The sequence below is a fragment of the Dendrobates tinctorius genome, unplaced genomic scaffold (assembly GCF_039654945.1).
Source record: "Dendrobates tinctorius isolate UK_male_01 unplaced genomic scaffold, ASM3965494v1 ptg000144l, whole genome shotgun sequence".
Classification (NCBI taxonomy): Eukaryota; Metazoa; Chordata; class Amphibia; order Anura; family Dendrobatidae; genus Dendrobates; species Dendrobates tinctorius.
This window is the reverse complement of record NW_027361811.1, coordinates 7,672,862-7,694,876: the sequence shown is the minus strand read 5'-3', so window position 1 is coordinate 7,694,876 and position 22,015 is coordinate 7,672,862. Positions and strand designations below refer to the sequence as shown.

General features: G+C 43.6%; 1 protein-coding gene across 4 annotated transcripts in view; it reads left to right on the top strand.

The window, feature by feature from the left end:
* Nucleotides 1-22,015, top strand: part of NAA35 (N-alpha-acetyltransferase 35, NatC auxiliary subunit) — a 143,538-nt gene that overhangs the window by 66,414 nt on the left and 55,109 nt on the right. For all 4 annotated transcript variants that reach the window (XM_073545995.1, XM_073545996.1, XM_073545994.1 and 1 more), the window contains exons 9-12: nucleotides 4,762-4,812; nucleotides 5,044-5,127; nucleotides 5,209-5,323; nucleotides 7,484-7,662. In XM_073545995.1, the coding sequence (XP_073402096.1) occupies nucleotides 4,762-4,812; nucleotides 5,044-5,127; nucleotides 5,209-5,323; nucleotides 7,484-7,662 (429 nt within the window). The remainder of the gene's footprint in view (nucleotides 1-4,761; nucleotides 4,813-5,043; nucleotides 5,128-5,208; nucleotides 5,324-7,483; nucleotides 7,663-22,015) is intronic.

Here is a 22,015-nt window from a genome sequence, read left to right as displayed (position 1 = left end):
AATTCTAACCCTAATTCTAGTTCGCCCTAACCCTAATTCTAACCCTAGTCGTGACCCTAGCCCTACTCTAACCCTAACCCTAATGGAAAACTGAAAAAAAAAAATATTTTCTTTATTTCATTATATTGGCCTATATAAGGGAGTGATAAACGGGGGGGTTATGTACTATTTTTTTTTATTTTGATCACTATGATCGTTTATCATAGTGATCAAAATAATGAATGGAATCTGCCAGCCGGAGCCGGCGGATTCCCGGCGGGCGCACTGCGCATGCGCCCGCCATTTTCAAGATGGCGGCGCCCATCGGAGGATGCCGGCGGGACGTGGGACCACCGGGAGGGGACGGAGGGCCACGGAGAGGTACCGGGGGGATCGGGGACCCTATTTCTCTCTCCTCTGATGTGCGATCAGATCAGAGGAGAGAGAAATTAAATGTAAAATCGCGGCTTTTTTTTTTTTTTTGCGGTCGCCGTTATAGGGTTAATAACGGCGATCGCAAAAGCGGGGGTCGGTAAAAACCGACCGATTCATGTTCTCTGGGGTCTCGGCTACCCCTGGCAGCCGAGACCCCGGAGAAAATCCGACACTGGGGGGCGCTATTCACTTAAATCACAGCGCCGTGAATTAACGGCACTGTGGTTTTAGTACCCTTAATTACCGCCGTTAAAAGGCGTATCGCCGGTCGTTAAGGGGTTAAAATCAAGCATACACATATTTGGTATCGCTGCATTCAAAATTGCCAGATCAATATAAAAAAAAATCAAATCTGTAAATGGCGTAGTGAGAAACCAAATCGAAACGCCAGAATTACTTTATTTGGTTGCTGCAACATTGCATTAAAATGCAATAACGGGCGATCAAAAGAACGTAACTGCACCAAAATGGTATTAATAAAAACATCAGCTTGGCGTGCAAAAAATAAGCCCTCAATCAGCCCCAGATCCCAAAAAATGGAGACTTTCTGGGTCTCAGAAAATGGCAACTTTTTTTTTTTTTTACAAAGTTTGGATTTTTTATTTCACCACTTACATAAAAAAAAAAAGAACCTAGACATGTTCAGTGTCTACGAACTCGTAATGACCTGGAGAATCATAATGGCAGGTCAGTTTTACCATTTAGTGAACCTAGCAAAAAAGCCAAACAAAAAACAAATGGGGGCTTGCACTTTTTTTGCAATTTCACCGCACATGGAATTTTTTTCCCCTGTTTTTTGTTACATAACATGGTAAAACCAATGGTGTCGTTCAAAAGTACAACTCGTCAGAGTTGGGCCATGTGCACACGCTGCGGTTTTTGCTGCGGTTCTGCTGCAGTTTTGATTGCAGCAGAACTGCAGCAGTTCTGCAGACAGTGTACAGTAGCATGTTATCCTATGGGATTAACATTCTGCTGTGCACATGCTGCGGATTTTTACCTGCGGAAAAGCTGCGTGTTTTTTTCCGCAGCATGTCAATTGTTTCTGCGGATTCTGCTGCGGTTTGCCACCTATTCCATTGTCCAGGTGGCAAACCGCAGGGCAAAACCGCAGGCCAATCCGTAGGAAAAACCGCAGGTCGTTTTACCTGCGGTTCCGCAGATATGAATCCGCAGATGAATCTGCAGTGTGTGCACATAGCCTTAAGGCTGCGGGAAGAAGAGGAGCAAAAAATGAAAATGCAAAACCAAAAGTACCACTGGTTGTTAAGGAGTTAAAGAGGGTTCCTTGGTTGGTACACCATTTATGCACCCTTGTGTCAAGAGCCTTACCGACACATGTGGCTGTCCAGATCAGGTTAGGAGACCCACAGCCGGTCCATATTTGGATGGTGACACGTGTGAAATGAAGAGAAGGGTGTTAAAGTTGAAGAAGCAACTGTATGATGCCCAGAGGGACTAAAGGGTTATTCCAAAATTAGTACGTTTTCCCTTATACCTGTAGGATATGTTAAGCTAATTATACCCTATTCCCATATGGTAGGGGATAACTAACTGATTTCTTGGTGCATGACCTCTTCAAGCTATCCCAAGGGCAGGGCTCTTGAAAAAGCCCAGAACTGTTCTTGGCTGCTTTGGCAGCCTCACAGACAGTAAATGCAGTGGTGGTGAAGCATGCGCTCCTGTATGCAAGACTTGGCTTTGTAGAGCTCTGCTCACAAGATTTTTGAGGGTCCTAGCGTGTTGATTTGAGTGTGAAATTCTGTGGGTCCTTGAAAAAAATCACACAGCGCTCATATTGTCCGAGTGCTTTTTTTTTTAACGCGGGTAGCTCTGTATGTGTTCACTGTACAATGTGGATTTACCACATTAAATAAATTTATTTTGGTGTAATTTCTGTTGCGGAGGCTTGCATCTCTGCTAGATAAGTTGACCTGCTGCGGTCTGGAAAGATGCATCTCGTCAGTGTCCACAGGTGATCCACTGGCAACATTTGGCTGCTGTGGGCTTGATGCTGCACAAGTACACAGCGTCAAACCCCCAGTAATTCCTGATCGTGGTCACATACAATGTACATCCTATGGATAAGGGTATTATCATGCAATCAGTGATGCCCTTGTCAGACTAGTAAGCATTGTATTTAAAAATAAAAACATCACAATAATAATTAAAAAAAAAAAAAAAACTATTTGTGGGGAGGGGGTAAAAACACAAATTTTCTGCGTTCGTAATGTCATACTATAAAACTATTTTTCATCCCACGTGGTGAATGGCCTTAAAATAAAATATAAAAAGCAATGACATAATTGGTTCTGTTAATCTCAAATACAAAAACTGAATAAAAAGTGATTAAAAAGTTTCAAAATAGTACCAATAAAAACGTACATAAAAACACCCACTCTAAGGCTAAGTGCACACGTAGCAGAAAATTTCTGCTCAAAAATCTGACTCCCTTCCCAGAAACCGCGCCTTTTGTCTTCGTGTTTTCCGCGCGTTTTCATGCGTTTTGTGCGGTTTTGATGCGTTTTCAAAACACATTGAACTAGCCAGAAGCACGGAAAAATCTGCGAAATTAATGAGCATGCTGCGTTTTTTACCGATGCGTTTTTTTCGCGGTAAAAACCGCATCAATATGCACAAGAAGTGCAAAATGCATAGACATTAATGGGAAGCTTATTTTTAGCGGTTTTATAGTCAAAACCGCTAAAAAACCGCTGTGTGAACACAGCCTAAAGAGAATAATGGAAGTCATTCCTCTTACAATATGGTGACTAAAAAATAACTTTTTAATTTTCTTTGAAAAGTTAGTAAAGCAGTAAAAATATATAATTTGGGTATCCTCACAATCGCATCTACCTACAGAATAAAGTTAATATGTCAATTATGCTGCATGTTGAATTTCATAAAAAAATATTTTTTTCATACGTCCTACCAAGAAAATGAATTAAAAATGAATTAAAAAGACAAATGCACCCACAATGGTACCAGTAAAAAATGTACAGCTTGTAGTGCAAATTTTTTAAAGGGAATCGGTCAGCAGGTTTTTACTACCTCATCTGAAAGCAGTGTAATGTAGGCTGAATCCAACAATGTGTTACTTAGATCACTGGGTACAGCCGTTCTGACAAAACAAGAGCTTCACAAAGAATGTGATTGACAGGTTGGTCACACTCCTCAAACATGGTGTTTGACAAGTGTGACCAACTTTTTACTATTGAGGCTGCCTATGCAGCATCAGTAGTAAAAGAATGTAAAAAATAATAAAAAATCATGATAAACTCACCTTCCGGCATCCCGCGCAGCATCCCCAGGCCTCAGCTATGCTCCTGTTCCCAGCGATGCCTTGCGACAATGACCTTTGACGTAGTGGTCTCGCGAAACTGCTACTTTATCACAGGTCTTAGCCGCAAGGCATTACTGGGAACGGGAGTTGGCGGGAGCACCAGTAAGGCTGCGCGGGACGCCGGAAGGTGAGTATAACCCTATTTTTTTTTTTATTCATTTATATATTTTTTTTTTTTTTTTTTACAGGGATATGGTACCCAGGGCCTGGAGAACAGTCTCCTCTCCTCCAGACCCTGGGTACCATCCGCACATGATCCGCTCACTTTGCGCATGATGGGCATAGCCACATGCGGAAAGTAAGCGGATCTCATGCATTCCTATGGGTGCAGAATCGCGGCGATTCCGCAAAAATGAGCCTGCTGCGATTCCGCCTCTGAAAAAAACGCAGCATTACCACATCATTGCGGAATGCCATAGGAATGCATGGGGTGCGTTCTGTATGCGTTTTCTCAGTGTTTTCGCTGTGAAAAATGTGGCAAAAACGCATTCAATCCGCAACGTGGGTACACAGCCTTAAGGCCAAAACTGTTTCTGATGCAAAGGGGTTATTCAGGACTCAGTAAGTTTTTAGCCCCATAGGAAAAACCAAACAGTTGCTTACTACCTGGCTGTTTTGCCATGCGACAATCTGTTCTGGCTGAGAGTGGTCACAGTCCGCTCTTGTCAACGATTCTCCCGCTTCCGGTAGCATGATGTCGACAGAGCAGCCCCTTTTCTGCTCTTCCGATGTCATGCTGATTTACAGCAGGCTCCACACTGTCTAAACTGCAGGGAGCCATCTGTCAGCGTGTCGTTGGTAGTGGCGCGAGATCAATGGAAACAGCAGAATCGCCTTCTGAGCTGGAAAAGATGGTTGCAGGGCAGAACAGGCAGGTAGCTATAAAGTCCCTTTAACCCCTGAGGAATAACTATTGTTTTCCAAAACATTAAAGAAAATGTGTTTTTTTTTCTTTTTTTTTTTTTTTTTTTTCTTTTTCTTTTTCTTCTTTTAACATATTTTAGAGCACCAGGAGTCGACAAGGTGAAGCAAGAGATCCCGAAGTGGAGCTGGAGGTAGTAATTCCTTCATCTTTTAAACTCTATCTACCTTAGGGAAAATTCAGTACTAAAAACTACAGAACAATTGGAGATTATTCCTTATTCTAATTTACCATAGCATGGCTATAATGCCTGGTAATGATAACGTCTATACCGCTGTTGCAAAGAGACTAGATATCACTTTTTTAGAAGGATGCTACTAAAGTCTCATCATTTCGTATATTTTTCCTTGTTTTTTTTTTCCAGCACCAGCAGTGCTTAGCGGTATTTACCAGAGTCAAGTTTACACGAGTTTTGCTTACTGTATTAATAGCTTTTACAAAGAAAGAGGTAAGGAGGTGTTTGGGTTATCGTTCAGTGTCCAACTACAGAAATTGCAATATAACTGAATGTTTGCTCTTCATTTCATAGACTAGTCCAGTGGTCGAGGCATCTAAGCTGATAAGCCAAGCAACTGACCTTCTCTCTGCTATTGAGAACTCCCTTTCACTTGGGATTCAAGCCCAGAATGACACCACCAAAGGCGGTGAGAACCAGTATATGAATAGTAAAGGCTATGTACACTTTTTTTTTTTTTTTTCCTTTTAATTCTTCGACAATTTTATATGCATAAATTGTATGTAGAACTGTGTGTCTCCATTGGTACAGAATAGAAGCCAATCCTATAGTGTGTTTCTTCTGTGATGCATTACTTTTCAACGTTTTCCTGGGACTTTGGTTAACGTACCAGCTGTAGAAAATGGCTTAATACGTGGACAAGTCAATACTTGGGCAAGCCAATTCCTCTTTGTTAGTGGCTTTACCCTCTGGCTAATAGATAGGGACCCCAGTCACAGGGATGTATAGTTAGACACACTCTAAATTCTTAAGAAATCCTTAAGAAAACCCTCTTAAAGGGCATCGGTCAGTAGGATCAACACTCTTAAGCTGTCTATATGGCCATGTAGATCATAGGAAGCTGAATAAAATACCTTGATATCTGCAATCTGATGTCCTATTCCAGAAAATCTTAGGTGCAAATGAGCTGTTAAGCTGTATCAATCTGTCTCAGGTCTGCGTAAGAATCTGCCTCCAGAGCTTATTTTAAATGAAAGGGGCATTCCCAGTGTGAGACATGTATTGACTGACAGTCTGCTCTCATTCTGACGCACATCTCTACAGTGAGATAAGAGCTAGCACAGTACAACAGAGCTAACACTGTAATGTAAAGTTCACTGCTGTTGTACTAACACACCCATACTTCAGGTGTTGTTTCCTACTATTTCACCTTCCATCTCCAATGCAGCCATTGTGGTTAGAATGACATTACAGCAAAGCTGACTTCACTGTTAGGCTGAGTTCACACGTGGCGTTTTTTTCGCGTTTCCGCAGCGGTTTTAACCGCGAAAAATAAGCATCCCATTCATTCCTATGGGATTCCGCTATGCTGTGCTAATGCTGCGGTTTTTACCGCGGCGGAATCACTTTGCGGTAAAAAACGCAGCATGCTCATTAATTTCGAGTAATCACGGCGATCCCGCACCCGTAGGAATGCATTGTTCTGCTTACTTTCCGCATGTGGCTGTGCACACCATGCGAAAAGTAAGCAGAACATTTGCGGATGGTACCCATGGTCCGGAGGAGAGGAGACTGTCCTGCGGGCTTTGGGTACCATATCCCTGTAAAAATTAGAATTTAAAATAAAAAATGTTGTTATTCTCACCTTCCGACGTCCCGCGCAGCCTTCCCGCCTCTCTCCACGCTCCCGGTCCCAGTAATCCTTTGCGAGCGATGACGTCCGTTCTCGCGGGATCGTGAAGTCTCGCGGTCATTCGCGCGACGTCATCGCGAATGACCGCGAGACGTCGCGATGCTGCGAGAACGGACGTCATCACGGTAATTGTCGCAAAGGATTACTGGGACCGTGGAGAGAGGCGGGAAGGCTGCGCAGGACGCCGGAAGGTGAGAATAACAATATATTTTTTTAAATTATTTTTTACATTCTATCTTTTACTATTGATGCTGCATAGGCAGCCTCAATAGTAAAAAGTTGGTCACACTCATCAAACACTATGTTTGACGAGTGTGACCAACCTGTCAATTAGTTCTCCAAGCGATGCTACAAATCGCTAGCAATTCTGCAAGCTAATTACGCTTGCAAAATGCTAGTTTTTCCGCGGGGAAAATCGCGGGAATTTAAAATGCGATTTTTCCCGTGGAATGGAATTCCCACGGTAATAATGCTGTAGATAAGCCCCTGGTCCGACTTGAAAGTTAAGAAAAATAACTTTTATTATACTCACCCGGGAGGGTGGCCTGGTGCTGTCTGGTCCGATGGGTGTCTGAGTCCGGCGCCTCCATCGTCTTGCGACGCCACCCTCCTGCTTGCTTAATTGCTCCCTGCCATCGTGCTCCTGCACAGGTGTACTTCTCTGCCCTATTGAGGGCAGAGCAAAGTACTGCAGTAGGCAGGCGCCGGGAAAGGTCAGAGAGGCCCAGACCTGCGACATCAATCGGAGCGGTGTCGCAGGTAAGACCTATTAATGAGGTATGAAGGAGGTGTAATAATGACCATGGTAAACTACTGTATTTCACTTTATGCTATGCTATAGAAGCCCCTTAATTGCATATGTTTGCAGGAATGTCTTGTATTTCTTCTGTAATATATGTTTAGTCAGAATTACAAAACTCATTTCTTTGTGCTTAGATCACCCAATCATGATGGGATTCGAGCCTTTAGTCAACCAGAGGTTGCTTCCACCAACTTTCCCTCGTTATGCAAAGATAATTAAGAAAGAAGAAATGGTTAATTATTTTTATAAACTAATTGACCGGATAAAAACTGTGTGTGATGTTGTTACCTTAACTAACCTTCACAGTATACTGGTAAGTGGTGGGCATATTCAGAATGTTATGGTATGTTACATTTGTATGTTTGTTTCTGTTAATCAATTGTAAAGACAGGTAAAATGAAGAAAAGCTCCTTTAAGTATTACCAGCAAGTCCTCCCTAACTGTTTTCTTTTTGTCCATGGAAGCATTTTCATTTTTCACTGTTGGGGCATGTTAGAATTGGTGACTGTAAGGCTGTGTGCCCACGTTGCATTTTTGTAAGCGTTTCCGCAGCGTTTGTGCCGGATCAGACGCTGCAGAAACGCTTACAAGATGCTTCCAATTAATTTGCATGCATTTTTGGCTTTTTGTGCCGATGCATGCGTTCTTTTAACCCCTCAGGAATCGCTTAGCGGCTAAAAACGCAGCATGCTCATTAATTTCCGCATAGCTGAGCATTTTTAGCATTCCCCCAATTTTCCCAGAATTTTCCCAGAAAACGCGTGTCAAAAAAAGCGTCAAAAACGGGCGGCTTTTTGGCAAAAACCGCGCAAGAATCGCGAGGAAAAAGACGCGCGTTTTCTGGGATAGGGGATGCGATTTCTGAGCGTTTAAAAACGCTAGCGTGGGCACATAGCCTAAGGGCTCGCTCCCACTTGCAATTAAATCGGACAAATACAATCTGTTTAAAAATCGGATTACATTCATACCAATTTAATCTTACGCTTCTTTTCTCAATGGCATTTTGCCAAATTCGTATCACACACGCCCATATGTTTATGCGTGCGTGTGAAACATCGTTTTGCACTTGGATATCACCTGAGTGCAGTGCGATTCCCGCCGATGCAGGCAGCAGAGGAGATGGAGAAATTTCCTCGTGTCCTCCGCAAGAGGATCGGCGCACAGAGCACTGACACTTCGTTCACACGCAGCAGAGCTGGAGCTAAGTTCCAATAGCATGTCGCCTCCGATGCTTTCACATCAGATGTGATACACTAGTGTGTCTTTTCAGGTTTGGTCATGCTGCGTATAAAAAATAAAAAAAAGTCCCGATTTTTCATACAGGAAAAAAATAGGAACATTTTTTTTTTCTTGTCATCCATGTGCAGACAGTATACAATCTCTTTTTTTACTCAGCAGTTATTAACCCATTCCCGACATGTGCCATATATGTACAGTGCAGGGTTCCCGCAAATTGCCATTCATTTACTGCTTCATGGTCACGTGTTTTTTTAAATCACAAAATGAAGAACAAAGACATAAAAAAGGATATCCAGTAAATACATTAATGTAAAAACAGAAACAAAAAAAGAAAAAAGTACATATTTGATATTGCAGTGTCCTGAACGACCCGACTTACACTGTGTTCTAAATTATTATGCAAAAAGAGTTTAGGTGTGATAAGGTTAGAATGTTTTTTTGTTTGTCATTTTAAACTCATTGATGGTCATGTGTGTCAGGGCTCTTTATATCACTGAAAGCAATTGCAGATACCTGTGCAAATTAGTTTGGCAGGTATGTCCAAATAAAGGCAAGACTACTTAAGAAGGCTGTTCCACATTATTAAGCAGCCTACATTTTTTGCCAAAATGGGAAAGAAAAAGCATGTGTCGGCTGCTGAGAAGCAACAAATTGTGGAGTATTTAGGCCAAGGCATGACTACAATCAACATTGCCAAGACACTTCATCGTGATCATCGCACAATCAAGAAGTATGTAGCTGATTCCCAGCACACACGTGTGCGTGCTGATAAGGAAAACTTGAGGACTCTTTCCAGCAGGCAATTGCATCAGGTTAAAAGAGCAGCTGCAAAAATGCCTTGTCATAGCAGCAGACAAGTTTTTGAAGCTGCAGGTGCCTCCAACGTCCCCCGAACAACAAGATGCAGGGTCCTTCAGAGGTTTGCAGCTGTGCGTAAGCCATCCTGTCGACCACCTCTATCCACTGCACACAAGCAGAAACTGCTCCAGTGGGCCAAACGATACATGAAGACTGACTTCCAAACTGTTTTGTTCACGGATGAGTGCCGTGCAACACTCGATGGTCCAGATGGATGGAGTGGAGGATGGCTGGTTGATGGACACCCCATGAAAACACGGCTAAGGCGCCAACAAGGAGGAGGTGGACTAATGTTTTGGGCTGCAATCATGGGGAGAGAGATTGTCGGCCCCTTTAGGATCCCTGAAGGGGTAAAGATGAACTCCATAATCTATGTGGAGTTTCTAAAATGGCACTTCCTGCCATGGTTCAAGAGGAAGAACCGTGCTTTCCGCAGCAAGATCATTTCCATGCATGATAATGCACCGTCTCATGCTGCAAATAACACATCTGCATCTCTGGCTGCTATGGGAGGACAAACTTATGGTGTGGCCACCATCTTCCCCTGACCTCAACCCCATTGAGAACCTCTGGAGCATCATCAAAAGGAGTGTCTATGATGGCGGGAGGCAGTTCACATCTAAGCAACAGCTCTGGGAGGGTATTCTGTCCACATGCAAAACAATTGAAGCACAAACCATCCAAAAACTGACAAATTCAATGGACGAGAGAGTTCAGAAGCTTCTTTTGAACAAGGGGTCCTATGTGCAAATGTAACATCACCTAGAATAAAGTTTTGACTTGAAAACTGTTTGATTTCATTTTGTAATAAGCTGATTATGCTTATAATTTCACAATTGACCCTTTTTTTGTTCAAAATAAAAAGGTTGAAAACTCTGCTGTGCATAATAATTTGGAACATGCATTTCGAGTGTTTATTATTTTAAAAATATACTGTTTTCATAGGCAGTTTGTTCAAAAACATTGCAATTATACTAGAATATTAGATGACTGGAAAACAACAATGACTGCAATTCATATAGGTAATTTAGAGAAAATATGAGGAAATATTTTTGGCATAATAATTTGGAACACAGTGTATAAAGCGTCTCCCACTAGTTAACCACTTCAGTGAACACTGTAAAAAAAAAAAAAAGCAAAGTATGCTTTATCATACCGTGTAAAAAGGGTATCTCTGAAAATGTCTTCTTATCCCACAAAAAACAAGCCGCCATACAGCTCCATCAGCAGAAAAATAAAAGAATTACTTCTCCGAATAAACCGATGCAAAAACAATTCTTTTTTCTATAAAAGTTTTTGTGTAAAACAAAACATAAAATATATAAATGAGGTATCACTGTTATCGTACTGACCTGAAGAATAAAGCTGCCTTATCTATTTTATCACACGTGGAACGGCATAAAAAGGCCCCAAAAAACAATTCCCGAATTGCTGTTTTTTTATTCATTCTGCTTCCAAAAAAATCTGAATAGAAAGTGATTAAAAAAGTCATGTGCCCGAAAATTTGGACTACTAAAAACGTCCACTCGTTCCGCAAAAAGCAAGCCCTCACATGACAGATGAAATATGGAAAATTATAGCTATTTAAATATGGGGATGCAGAAACTTGTTTTCCCTTCGCCCAAGACAGCACCACGACATGACAGAATCTGCCCATCCAGGACAGGAAACCCAAAGAATTAAAAGGGTGTCACCTCTCCTCCGCATCAGTCCAGTTTTTTGTCCTTGATGGGAGACCTCAAATAAGAAGGTGCAGCTGAATGTCTCAGGCCTGACCCGGTGGCTGAAAGACTGGCTTACCTGGCTGTGGCACCAGAGAGGTCTGAAAGCGCCACCTCAAGGCTTTAAGTGGCCAATCCGGTATGCGAGTGTGGGCAGCAAAAGGTCTGGTATGATGCGCTGCTAACATCCTGCTTGGATCTGCGTGCACGCACAGCTACCCACAAGATGGTTGGCCCTGTCGTACTTCAGGCCGACTGAATACAAGGAAGCGGACGACGTGTCATATGACGTGCCCTAATGATGGCGCCGGATAAGCTGGTAACCGTCCGTCGCTCGCCATAAGATGGAGCCCCTTGACGGCCATAACCCAAGCCAGGTTACATAGGCCTGACACCATGTGATGCGGTCAGGTGTCATACAGGAAGTGAACTCCCTTACAGGGGCCGGAGGAGGCAGGAAGACACTGAGGCACCACATGTAAAAGAGATGCAAGCTGAGGTGGAGGTTTTGATGCTCTAGCACTCCTCTTTGATGGAGGAACAGCAGCACCCACATCATCAAAGAAGTGATAGCAGCGGTGGCAGTCCCACGAGTAATAACGGCAGTAGGACCAGCCAGAGATCCAGAGACTACAGGAAGGAAAAACCCTGTGACCCAATACAGTCTCCAGCTCCGGTGTCCTAGTGTAACAGCAGGTAGTGAGTAGTTCACTTTGCTATTGGAGTCCCCCTTGTTTATTTTTCAAAATAGGACAGGCCTAGGAAAGTTGTTTCAAAGAGCAAAAATAAACAATGTGCGCTTTGCAAATCCACATTATGATGCGACTGGCAGAAAAGTATGTGCATCTCACATTCAGAAGACAATCTGTGAGGAGGCCCCTGATTTTGCATTAAATCTAAAATCAATCATTAATGCAGTGGTTAAAGATTCCCTCAAATCCCTGATGCAGACAGGCACAAAGAAAGCGAGACCTAGACAATTATCGTCTGATTCAGATAAATCGCTTAGAATAGACGACGATTCTGATTCAGGGTCCTCTACCTCATTGAAGGATGATGTCTGTGGTAGACACGAGCAGGTTAATTAAAACAGTAAGAACCACCATGGGGCTTGTAGAAACAAAAGACACTAAATCAATTGAGGATATAGTGATCAAGGGCCTGGAACATGGAAGGAAACGTACATTCCCGGCAAACGAGAAAATTAAAAAAACTCCTTAGGGAACAGTGGAAGAGACCTGACATCAAGGCCTCGTTGACCTCATCCCTGAAGAGAAAATATCCATGGAAGAGGAGGCTATTTCACTCTGGGATTAAAGCCCGAACATTGATGTAGCTGTAGCTAAATCTTCGAAAAAATCTGCTCTGCCTTTTAGAAAACCTGGGTATTCTTAGTTGGATATGAAGGCAGATAGTTACCTTAGAGGCACCTGTTAGACATCAGCAGGTGCCCTGAGACGTGCCATAGCAGGGACTTATGCTGCAAGATCTTTGATGGTCTGGCTACAACTGATGGAGGAGCAACTTAAAGACAATGTCCCTAGGGAAAGAATCCTGTCTAATCTGCTGTTATTACAGGGGCTAGCAGCCTTTCTAGCAGACACCTCGGAGAACTCATTGAGGTTGGCGGTAAGATCTGCCGCTCTTTGTAACTAAGCTAGCATTATGGTTAAAAAGCTGGCCAGTTGATGTGCAGTCAAAATCCAAACTATGCTCTATTCCCTGTGAAGGAGGGGAAACATTAGAAACATCCTAGAAAAGGCAGGGGATAAAAATAAAGGGTTCCCCAGTATGCCAATGACCACATTCAGGAGTAGGTAATTTAGGATGAAGAAATGCATCAAAAGACCTCCCAAAAGTCAGGACAATTGGGAAAATAAAAAGAGAATGAGTCCCGGATTTATGTTTGTGGGTTGCTACTCAGGGAAAAAAAAGATCACCCAATGACAACATAGTCCAGGGGAGAGGACGGCTCTCCTCCTTTCTTCCAACCTGGAAAAGAATTTCATCCAGCAGCTGGATATTAAATTTAATAAAAGATGGCATAAAGCTGGAACTTCACTCAACCCCCTCAGAGGTCCCTAATAACAATCTGCCAAGAGGTCATGAGAAGATCAGTTGGCTCTGGAAAATGTATTTCTGAATCTGGTCCTGAATGACGTCCTTGTAGAGATCCCCCAAAGAAGAAGACACCCTCCCTCTTATTGTTAAAAAAAAAAAAAAAAAAAAAAAAGTCGGAACCTTCAAGATGATTAAAACAATTAAAAGTACTAAATTAATCAAAAAGACTAAATAGTATTTTGATTCAGTGTCTTCAAAATAGTCAATAAGGACAGCCATGAGACTCCTGTACCCAGATTGCTACATGATAGTATTAGATCTAAAGAATGCATACTAAACATGTACCAATTCATGAAATCCATCAGAAATATCTAAGAGTGGCTCTACCATGGTGAGGAACCTAAGACCTTTTCAATTCAGAGCCCTACCCTTTGGCCTCTCCATGGCGCTAAGGGTGTTTACAAAAATTGTGGCTGAGATGATAGCGGCTCATATTCAGGAACAAGACACACTTCTGAACGGTTTTCTAATTATAGGCTGGTCAGTAGAGCAACACCCAGCTTCTAAGAGTCAGATCTATCTTAGCAGAGTTGGGATGGATGTCAGATCTGGAGAAATAAAGGTTAAAACTGTTAGAAGTACCAACTTTTCTGGGTCTCATATTAAACTCGACATCACAGATGTGTTTTTTCGCAGAAGAAATTAAACACAAGGTAATGACCTTTCCTTATTTGGCAGTAAATAGGCCGATCATGTTTCTCAGGAGGACTATGTCCTTAGTGGGGTCCCTGACCTCCTCATGCAGCCCAGCTCCATTCCCGGCAATTACTGTGGGAAGTTTTGAGAGAACAAAAGTGATTAGTAGGGCATTTGGAAGGAAGGATAAATCTTTCCTTAGCAACAGCAATTTCCCTTCTCTGGTGGTTAGAAATACAGTCTGTCAGCAGGGGTCCGCTGGGTAACTCCACTAAGGGTCCCCTTACATTTAGCGATGCACCAGCGATCCCGACAACGATTTGACCTGGTCAGGATCGCTGGTGCATCGCTAAATGGTCGCTAGTGAGCTGCCAAACAGGCAGATCTCACCAGCGACGCAGCAGCGATAAGCGATCTGTCGGCGGTCGCTCTTACCTGTCACACTGCAGTGATGACTACTTCCGCCTGCGTCCATTCGTCGCTAGTCGGCGCCAGCAGGACGCCAACGAGGAAATAATGGCCCAGGACATTCGAGCGTGATTAGCTATATCCAGCGGGGGTGGGGCGGTTGCAGGTACATGTCACACAAAGCGAGATCGCTAGCGATATCGTTGTTGCGTCACAAAATCGGTGACGCTTTAGCGATAGTGTTAGCGATCTCGCCATGTGTAAAAAGCCCTTAAGCGCGATACAATAACAGTTGCAAGCACGACTGGATGGGGGACACAACTAAGAAAGTGTATAGTCCAGGATGTCTGGATGAACCAGGAAGGAAAGGATTCTTACAATATGAGAGAGCTGTTGGCCGTGAGGATGGCATTTGAGAAACTTCTCCCTATCCTTCAAGGCCGTCATGTATGGGTAATTTCAGACAACCGAGTGACGGCATATTTAAACGGGTCAACAATATCTTGATCCTTGATGAGAATAATATGGGACTTTTTTTGTATAGCAGAACAACACCTCTCTTCCCTGACATCACTTCACATAAATGGGAAAGAAAACGACAATGCACATTTCCTGCGTCAGAACCAGATAAGGCAGAAGGAATGGTCCCTGAACACCCGCAGTGTTCAAGCAGGTTGTAGATGGGGGCGTGGCCTGAACGGCATGTAGGGCAGACAGCAAAGTATGAGCTCCTGCAGATTATCCTGTGTTTATCCTGCCACCGGTGATTTTTGCTATCAGTGACCCCTCTGCGCTTTCACCCAAATCCTCCTGTACAAAGATTATCTGGAGAATAAAGGCCCCGTCACACTAAGCGATATCGCTGTAATGTCACTGGTATTGTGACGCAGCAGCGATATTGCTAGCGATATCGCTATGCGTGATACTTACCTCCGACCGGCTCCCCCGCTGGTTATCGCTGATCGCGCGAGAACGGCCTGGGCCGTTTCTCGTCATCAGTTTCCAGTGGCGCCGACGAGCGGCGCGTGGACACGGGCGGGAGGACATCAGGATCGCCTCGTCTGACAGGTTAGTAGTGACCCCCGACCGCTGCTATGTCGCTGGTGAGATCTGCCTGTGTGGCAGCTCACTAGCGACCACTTAGCGATGCACCAACGATCCATATCGTTGTCGGGATCGCTGGTGCATCGCTAAGTGTGACAGTACCTTAAGTGTGGCTTCTTCCCGAAGCAGGAGGACTGATATGGACTCAGCAAGGGGTAAGAGAGGACAATCTAAGATGGCAACTATACACTCCTGCATACAGGAATTCAGATGCACTGCTAAACTTGAGAAGTTTGCCAGTCACTCTTCATGAACACCCTGACAGAGGAGAAGCAGCATTCATTATCTGCAGAGACTGTGAGTACAAAGGTCACTGTTAGCTCCACAAAGCAGGCTGATAAGACTAGCAGGAAGGATGGAGAGGCTGGGAGAGACAGTTCACAGGTTAACTCCTCGATGTCTGAACCCACGCTGAGTGAGATCCTAGCAGCAATCAATGCCTGTAATTCCACTCTGAAGGATGTAACCACTCAGATGGCAGAGATGAAAGCGGACATATCCTGTATAAAGCATGATCTACACACAGTGAATGAGAGAGTGGGTGAGTTGGAGAGGCGAGTGGGCATAACTGAAGATAAATTGACCCCTGTGACTCGAGACCTGGGTAGAGCTATCCACAATATATCTCTATTGATCAGCAAAGTTGATGATTTGGAAAATGGCTCTAGCAGAAGGAACCTGCGCCTGGTGGGGGTTCCGGAGAGAGCGGAAGGCCGAAATCCGGCTGCCTTTTTGGAGACGTGGCTGACAGGTGCCATGGGAAAGGACATTCTCTCCCCGTTTTTTTCCATAGAGAAGGGCGCATATCGTCGCGACTCGGCCTTCCCCTGGGACACCCCCACGGCCCATTCTCCTGAAACTCCTGCATTACAAAGATAGAGACACAATCATCAGGCGGGCTAGAGAACTTCAGGAACTCACCATTGATGGCAACAGAGTTCCTATATATCCAGCCTTTTCCCTGGAAGTGCAGAAAAAGAGGGCACAATTTCTAGATATCAAGAAACGTCTGAGGAAAATCCAAATTCCCTATGCTATGCTCTACCCAGCCAAGCTACGTGTGGTGGCCAAGGGGACTACTCAATTTTTTGACTCTCCAAAAACCGCCCTGGGCTGGCTTGATGATAATTAGAAAGACTTACGGAGGAGCATACATTGACACCAGCACTTTCTGGCAGTTTCTACGGCATCGGTTGCTAAGCCGGTGGCTCTCATATCCACTTGCACTTGGATTTTTTCATCCTTGCAGCTGTGGATCTGGATGATATGCGGGATAGCCTTAAATTGTTTGTCCTACCACACCAAAACTCGCATAGATTTTTGGTTGACTTGAACTTGAGGAGAGGCTGAGTGCCATCTAGTCCCGCCAGATGGCGGGTCTCCCTGTGTGGAAATTTTTGTATCTGCCTATGTGCATGACACACTGCCTTAACTGCGGTGTTGGCCTAGTTTTCTTAAAGGCCCCTAATCTCTCTTCTAGAGAGAAATGTTTAGTTGTGTGGATATTGTTTGGGTTTGTGTGTGGGAGTTTCAGCATGGAACAGATGTTCCCTAGGGGGCCCAGGTTTCAGTTATATTATGTAGGCATAGTCATTTGGATATTGTGGTAAAGAATTATGTAAATATGATATGGCTCAAAACGTGAACCTATTTGCCTGGAACGTAAGAGGGTTGGGGAACACCAATAAAAGGTATGCAATTTTTTCATCCCTCCGTAAATGTCACCCAGCTATTGTTTGCTTGACAGAAACACATTTGGTCAGGGACAATCTCCAGACACTTAGAAACCCCTGGGCGGGTGCATCATTCCACTCAGTGTATTCCACGCATGTTCGAGGGGTTAGCATTCTAATTCATCGCTCCATCCCGTTTGTGTGTGAGCTCTTCTATTGATGCAGATGGAAGATATGTTTATCTGGTCTGCTCTGTTTATGGCATTCATATGGTATTGGCTGCCCTGTACATCCCACCCCCCTACTCTGGTGAAGTTCTTAGGAAAATATCTCTCTTCATTAGCAAAAACCTTCCTGCCCCAGTCCTAATGTTGGGGGACTTTAACAACTACTTCCATCCCTTCTGGGACAAATTCCACTCAGATAATATATCAGAGCTCCCCCCCCACCACGAAAATGGCTGCTGCACTTACTGAGTTGGGTCTTCATGTTATTTGGCGCTTAAAAAATCCTAAACTTAAAGTCTATTCCTGTTACTTCTCATCCCACCACACATTGTCAAGAATTGACTTGGCGATAGGTTCTGATTCGATGCTGACTCTGGTGGTCGAGGTCGAATACTTAACAAGAAGTGTTTCGGACCACTCACCCATTAGAGTGCAGATGAGATGGGGAGCTGACGGAGTGAGGAGTTGGGCCCCATGGTGGCTAAACCCAAATTGGCTTCTTCTGATTAATGGGAATACTATAGAAGGGTGTATTAAGGAATATCTACATCATAATATTGACACAGCCCCGCTAAACATTGTCTGCTATGCTCTTAAGGCTTTTTGTAGAGGGGTTCTTTCAAAAGAAATTTACCAGTTTAAGTCCAAATCCAGAAGGTTGACATCATTCCTTCGTGAAGAGGTAGATAAATATGAACTTGAATTTACTACTACACCATCAGACTCCAGTAGGAGGCAGTGGGAAGAGGCTCAGAAAGTATACTCGGACCATTTACTTGACAAAGCTGAGCATAAGCGTTTTTTCTATAAGCAGAAGTTCTTTGAGGCGGGAGAAAGTACTGGACACCTATTGGCTTCTGTTATTAAGACACAGGAGTGCCTGGCCCATATATCGAGTTTACATAATACAGAGGGGGTAACTATCACAGATAATAAGGACATCTTAGCAGAGTTTAAAAAGTACTATTCTGAACTGTATGCTTCTAGGGCCCTGCCTTGCGAGGGAGAAATGGACACATCTGTCTAAGATAAAACTTCCTAAACTTTCTAAGCAGGCAGTTGAGGAATAGGATAGGCCCCTGACGATTGAGCTGGAGTATGCGCTTTCAGGGTTTCCAAATGAGAAGGCCCCAGGGTCGGACGGTATCCCTGGTGAATTTTACAAACGCTTCATTAGTGTTTTACTGCCTCTGCTGCTAAAAGTCTTTCAATCTGCAAGTGATGCGGCACAGCTCCCTCCGTCCATGCTAGAGGCTATTATAGTGGTCATCCTTAAGCAGGGTAAGGATCCCCTCCTTCCTGAATCTTACAGGCCCATTTCTCTACTCCAGACGGATGTTAAAATTATTGCCAAAGTTCTCTCTCGGTCAGACTGGCTAAGGTTATTGCTGGGCTCATTCATGAGGATCAGTCGGGGTTCATGCTGGGGAAGTCTACTGCCATTAATTTGCATCGGTTGTTCCTCAATATGCAGTTAAGTTCTCCTGAGGCGGGGGCCAGGGTGGTGCTATCGCTCGACGAAGCTAAGGCCTTTGATATGGTTGAGTGGAGTTATCTTTGGAAGATTTTTAGAAAGAATGGGGTTTGGCCCTCATTAAGCTACTCTATAATGGTCCGTCAGCTAGGATTAGGGTCAATGGTGAGTTGTCTGGGGTGGTGGCGATGGGGAGGGGAGCAAGACATGGATGTCCTCTGTCGCCCCTCCTATTTGCCATCGCTATTGAACCCTTAGCATAATTCACAAAGTCCACCCTAGGAAATGAAAATAACCGGGCTCCAGACCAATTGGTGGTATTAAAAAATATATTTTTATTTATCAAAACATTAAAAATATATATGAAAAGAGAGATGTACATATCAATAAAAAGGGATGCCATTACCCCATAAGGTTTCTCACAACTATCCACCACCAAAAGGATTTTTTCACTGTAAACAAAATTGTGAATAAATGCCGCTTCAAAAGTTGTATCTTATGAATAACACCTACATGACAGTAATACAAAAATAGTTAGTATGATGCGTTAACAAGATTATAAATGATCATACCCAAATGTCCCATTACTGTAACATGCTAGAATTATCCTACATTTGATCACCTAAACTGTGACAAGGAACATATAATCCACTATCTAAAGACACATATGATCGCTGTCAGAATGGCAGTGACATTTTGTATTTGCGGTATAAAATACCGCTTACAGAAAAGGCCCAAAAAGTCGGCCTTATGTGCATAATGACAGACTCAAGGTATCATGATGGGAACCAGCCATGCGGCAGTAATCACGAAGCGGTGATCAAATCATATGAAAACGAAGCAGCCCTACCATGTGATAGATGTGGAGTCCCACGGGCGTCCCTCTGCCCCGACGCGCGTTTCGCTTCAGCGAAAGTTTATTAATAGAGTCAATAGTTCTGTAAGGCTGGAAAAAGGAGTGTATATTAAAAGAAAAGCTATCGGAAAATTTGATAAAATCTGGAGCCCCTGGCTTAACACCCCTGGTTTGCCATCCCAAATTTTGCTGCTGGAGAATCTGTTCCCTATGCTTCATTAATTATGGTTCCCCTTACTCCCTCTTGGTTCCATATGATGTCTTGCTTTATGAATAGGTGTCATGAATATGTCTATTGCTCATTTTGTACTATGTGCCTGACTGTTCATAGCTTTATGCTGTACAAGTCTTACCTTGTTTCATATTGTCCCCCTTAAAAATTGTTTTTTTTTTTTGTGTGTTTCTCCCTTTTTTCTACTAAACATTTGTAGGTCACATTCTAAGGGACCCACGGTTATATTATAATTTGATAATGGGGGGGTTGGTTTGTGTATAAGAGGTATGTCTCAAATCTGTATTTTAAAACTTTGTGTGCCTTGTCTCAATTTTGTAAGTTAAAACTGTTTAATAAAAATCTGATTTAAAAAAAAAAAGCAGGTTGTAGATCTGGGGGGTCCTGAAAATAGAGCTATTCAGAAACAGAAAAGTGGGCAGCACCCTTAAGGTTCAGGCTTTGGCCTTGGGGCGCCGTACTCTCGAAGCCAATAGTTGGATTGTGCAGTTTATTAAATCCTGTTGTAGATCTAGAGCAATCCCTAGCCCAAAGATTCTTCCTTGGGTTTTAAATCTAGTTCTAGAATACTCGTAGCATTGACATCAGCTTGTAGGGTCAGTGATATTCAGACCTTGTTGGTAAATCCCCCCACAAACACTCAGGTGCTGGAAGATAGTGGTTTTGAGACCAGACCCGGCCTACCTAGCAAAAGTGGCTAAAAGATTCCATAGGACTCAGGAAATTGTTCTTCCATCTTTTTGTAGTGACACCTCTTCATTACTAAATCTAGGGCTTGGTGTTGGTGACAAATGCAGACTCCAACCCCTAATCCTATTACCCCGATATGACTGAACCAGGACATTGGGAAGAGTCTGGGCTAAGTGCCAGAATTGGTGCTTCAAGTATGACGTGCCATTTCTGGGGCAGCTGAGGGCTGATATTTTTAGCCTGGGATGGGGCATATAAGCATGAACCAAAAGGTGTTTAATAAGGAAATAGTGCCACACAATAAACTTCCTTCTCACCCCCTATGGTCTATTTTATTTTTTTTGGCCTTCCTCTCCGGTTCTGAGGGTTCTGCGCAGTATCTTAGTTCCCAGCATTGCGCTTTTCTGGACCGAGAGCTCAGATGTTGCTACTGGGATCTGCTATAGCCATTTTCCCAACTTAGGAGTCACTGCTCCAAGTGTTCCTATCAGCATTGGAATCACTGTTGCCTTCACCTTCCACATCTTCTCCAGTTCTCCTTTGAGGCCCTGTTAACTCTCCAGCTTCTCATATTCTTTCTGATGTTGCTGTCACTTGGCACTGCCACATCTATTATCATTACTGTTTTCTGATCCTTGTCTACTATCACAATATCTGGTTGGTTAGCCAACACCTGCTTATCCGTCTGGATCTTGAAGTCCCACAGGATTTTAGCCCTTTTATTCTTCAGCACTTTCTCTGGGGTCTCCCACCTGGACTTAGAGGTACTTAGCCCATATACTCTGCAGATGTTCCTTTATACAATTCCCGCTACTTGGTTGTGGCATTCGATATACGCTGTTCCTGCTTGCATTTTGCATCCTGCCACTGTGTTCGACTGTTTTCTTAGGTTTCTTTGCATAGTCTGTACCTTGGGTCTCGTCTTGTGTGGTAGATTCCTGCTTCTATGGATCTGGTACTTGCTCTTGTGCCACTATGATTAGTGCCTCTGTGCTGTCACTGAGTCAAGCTTTCTCCAGTCATTGGTAGGATTTCTCCATGTCATCCACCTCCGTTATCTTTTGATGGTACATCCCATGCAGCAGCTTGTCTTGCCATGGCGCTTCATTTTCCTGTTCTTCCATCCAGATCTGTTGTTGTTGCTGCCTTAGACTTTCTCTCAACATCTCATCTTTTGGTGCCATTTTCCTGATGTATTCCTGGATACTCCTTGTTTCATCCGTGATGGTGGCTTGGATGCTTATCAAGCCTCGACCATCCTCCTTTCTGTTGGTATACAATCTTGGTGCTAGACTTGGGGTGGAGACCTCCATTCATTGTGAGGAGCTTTTGTGTCTTCACATCTGCTGCCTCCATATCTTCTTTTGGCCAGCACACTATGCCATCAGGGTATCTGATCAGAGCATATGTATTGATGGCACGGATTT